The sequence below is a fragment of the Gymnodraco acuticeps genome, unplaced genomic scaffold (assembly GCF_902827175.1).
Source record: "Gymnodraco acuticeps unplaced genomic scaffold, fGymAcu1.1, whole genome shotgun sequence".
NCBI lineage: Eukaryota > Metazoa > Chordata > Actinopteri > Perciformes > Bathydraconidae > Gymnodraco > Gymnodraco acuticeps.
In genome coordinates this window covers 5,248,636-5,251,040 of record NW_022992250.1, presented here as the reverse complement: position 1 = coordinate 5,251,040, position 2,405 = coordinate 5,248,636, and the positions used below count along the sequence as shown (strand labels likewise).

Here is a 2,405-nt window from a genome sequence, read left to right as displayed (position 1 = left end):
TGGCCACCAAAGCCAGGCAGGCACATGATCACCATAGCCACATGAGGCCGGACCGGACTCGGAGGGCTTTCCTTTGCTTTTCAGCTGTCAGATTGTAAACAAAGTCACGTGACTGGGGGCAGATGACAGCGCTGACAAGGTGTGTTTTATTGCAGCAAGACTCTACAATACTAATTGTGGGCTTATCATGTTTATTCGGCCACAACAGAAAAAAAAGACTTTCGCTCTCTCCAGAGGGGCAGGTCAGCCAAAAAGTTCAAAAGGGCCATTGCCCGGGCAACATTAGCCCGTACCTGTGCACGTCCCTGCGCTGAGGCACTAGTTAGCGGATCTTACGCAGGGCAATGATCATCCAAATCCAGACAAGAACCTCCATTTGTGCATTTATTCCAATAACAAAATACAATGAACAGGTTTCCTGGAAGTTTCTTTGGGGACTTTGCTGGATTCCCAGCCAGAGTCTCTGAAGGCACTTGTGGGCTCTTTCAAGTCTTTTGGAGGCTTGTCTTTGTGGTCCTTGGAGAGTTTGTGGAGTTTGGAGAAGCTGATGTTGTTGGTGCTGGTGGTTGTTGCCATGGTGAGAAGGGAGGTGCTGCTTCCTTTGGAGCCATCCTTTGACCCGTGAAAGCTTTTGCTCTTTTTTTGGTCCAAGAAGGTGGATGTCAGCGAGCTGGGGAGAGAACGCAGCTTCATGTGCTGTCCGAACAGAGAGGTGGAGCCCTCCTGCATCACCATCACATTTGAGTCTTCTGAACTTCGTTTGTTAGGATCCCGCTGCCCTCCAGCTTTCAGCAGCTTCATGCGAAACTCCTCTGTAGGGCTGTTGAAGGTGAGCTTCTCACAGCGGAGATGATTGACAGGTGGGTGGCCTTCCAGATGGAGGAAAAGGTCGTAATCAAAGCGAACTTTCTTCGGTTCTTCCTTATTTCTGAAGTAAACTTCAATAGGTAAGATGAAGCCTGCGTATCCAGACTCCTCCACTTTGAACGGGGGATCCTTGATAACTCTTTTTGGTTTGGGGAAGCTTTCGTGCAGGTAAAAAACCACTTTCTCCACAAAGTGCTGGATGTTGCTCTGCTCCGGGCCGAGGACAAACACCATCCAGTCGTGGGTGAAGCCTTGAACCTGAACAGCACCCTCGTCAGAAGATCCACTTCTGTCCTGTGATGTGGATCTTCTGACGAGGGTGCTGTTCAGGTGAAACTAGAACTCGGTCACCGTGCCCAGGTCAGGAGCTCCAACAAGCCGTTTAGGACAGAGAGTGAATACACATGCTATACAGAGCACCAGTAATCCAGCTCACACTGTCCACTCCTCGAGCCTCAAAGGGCGGAGCAGCGAGCCCCGCAACGTCCCGCAAACACGGCACCCAGACCCCACGCAGCATTTTCATCTGTTTGTCATTACTGGTGTCATTTTCTGGTTGCTAACAAACGCCATTGTAACACATAATCACTGATGTTCCGCTATAACGGTGGTGGACTCATCAGAACAGAGGGAGGGGGGGGGGGGCAGGAGCTCCAACAAGCCGTTTAGGACAGAGAGTGAATACACATGCTGTACAGAGATGCTGTATGAGAAACCAATGTGAGTTTGGAAAATTGCACAATATAAATCTATTTTAGTATACCTCAACAATTTATGATCAGTAGAAATGGCCATGACATGGGCCCTTTAACTTGTAAATTTGCCTAACAAAAAAATCCATATAATAGCACTGTACAGCTCCAAACCAATGCATATTTCAAATCCTACACTAGAGAGAGGACACACTTCTTTGTATAGGATTTAAGTGTTTTTTGCCTTTTTTTAAATATATATTTTTAAATAATTCTTTATCGAAAAGTATTTTTAATTTCAAAAGCGTCCATGTTACAGTATGTGGCCCAAAAAATGCAAATCAATGCAGCCTTGTATTACGTAACTGGAAAGAGGACACTTGCTTTTTGGGGATTTTAGTCCACCTTCTATATAAAATGAATATTTTTAATAAGAAAATCTGCACTTTTTTTATTGAATATTCTTGTAAATTACATGTCATGTGACCTGATGACTCCAAATCAATTAATAATTGTAGTACTAAACGTGCAGTAAGTCACACCTATTTTCTCTAAGATGATGTACACAGAGCTTCATCGGGTTAGCATTGTCATTGAGCATATACATATTTAGTTCAAGCACCACTGTGTCTACATATAATATTCCCAGAGAAGTTATCTTGTCTGTAGACCAGTTAATATTGCTTCTGCCCATCATGTTTGGGCTGATTAATTACTTGTACCATATCTTATAATATACTCAGCTAGCTTCATGTTATGTACCTCATCATCTAAATGGTGTGCACCATTTCATCTCCTTACCTATAAATAATAGAGTATGCTGATTGCGACCTTTGGCTCTCTGTC

General features: G+C 44.4%; 1 protein-coding gene across 1 annotated transcript; it reads right to left on the bottom strand.

Annotated features, from left to right (window-relative positions):
• Window positions 1-384: 384 nt before the first annotated feature.
• Window positions 385-1,119, bottom strand: LOC117540159 (protein AF-9-like). The gene has a single exon (XM_034206688.1). The coding sequence runs from the start codon at window positions 1,099-1,101 to the stop codon at window positions 385-387; it is 717 nt and encodes a 238-aa protein (XP_034062579.1). The 5' UTR covers window positions 1,102-1,119.
• Between the last annotated feature and the right edge of the window lie 1,286 nt (window positions 1,120-2,405).

What these genes read in the sequence shown, in the direction of transcription:
- LOC117540159 (XM_034206688.1), bottom strand. Translation starts at nt 1,101, where the DNA reads ATGGTGTTTGTCCTCGGCCCGGAGCAGAGCAACATCCAGCACTTTGTG.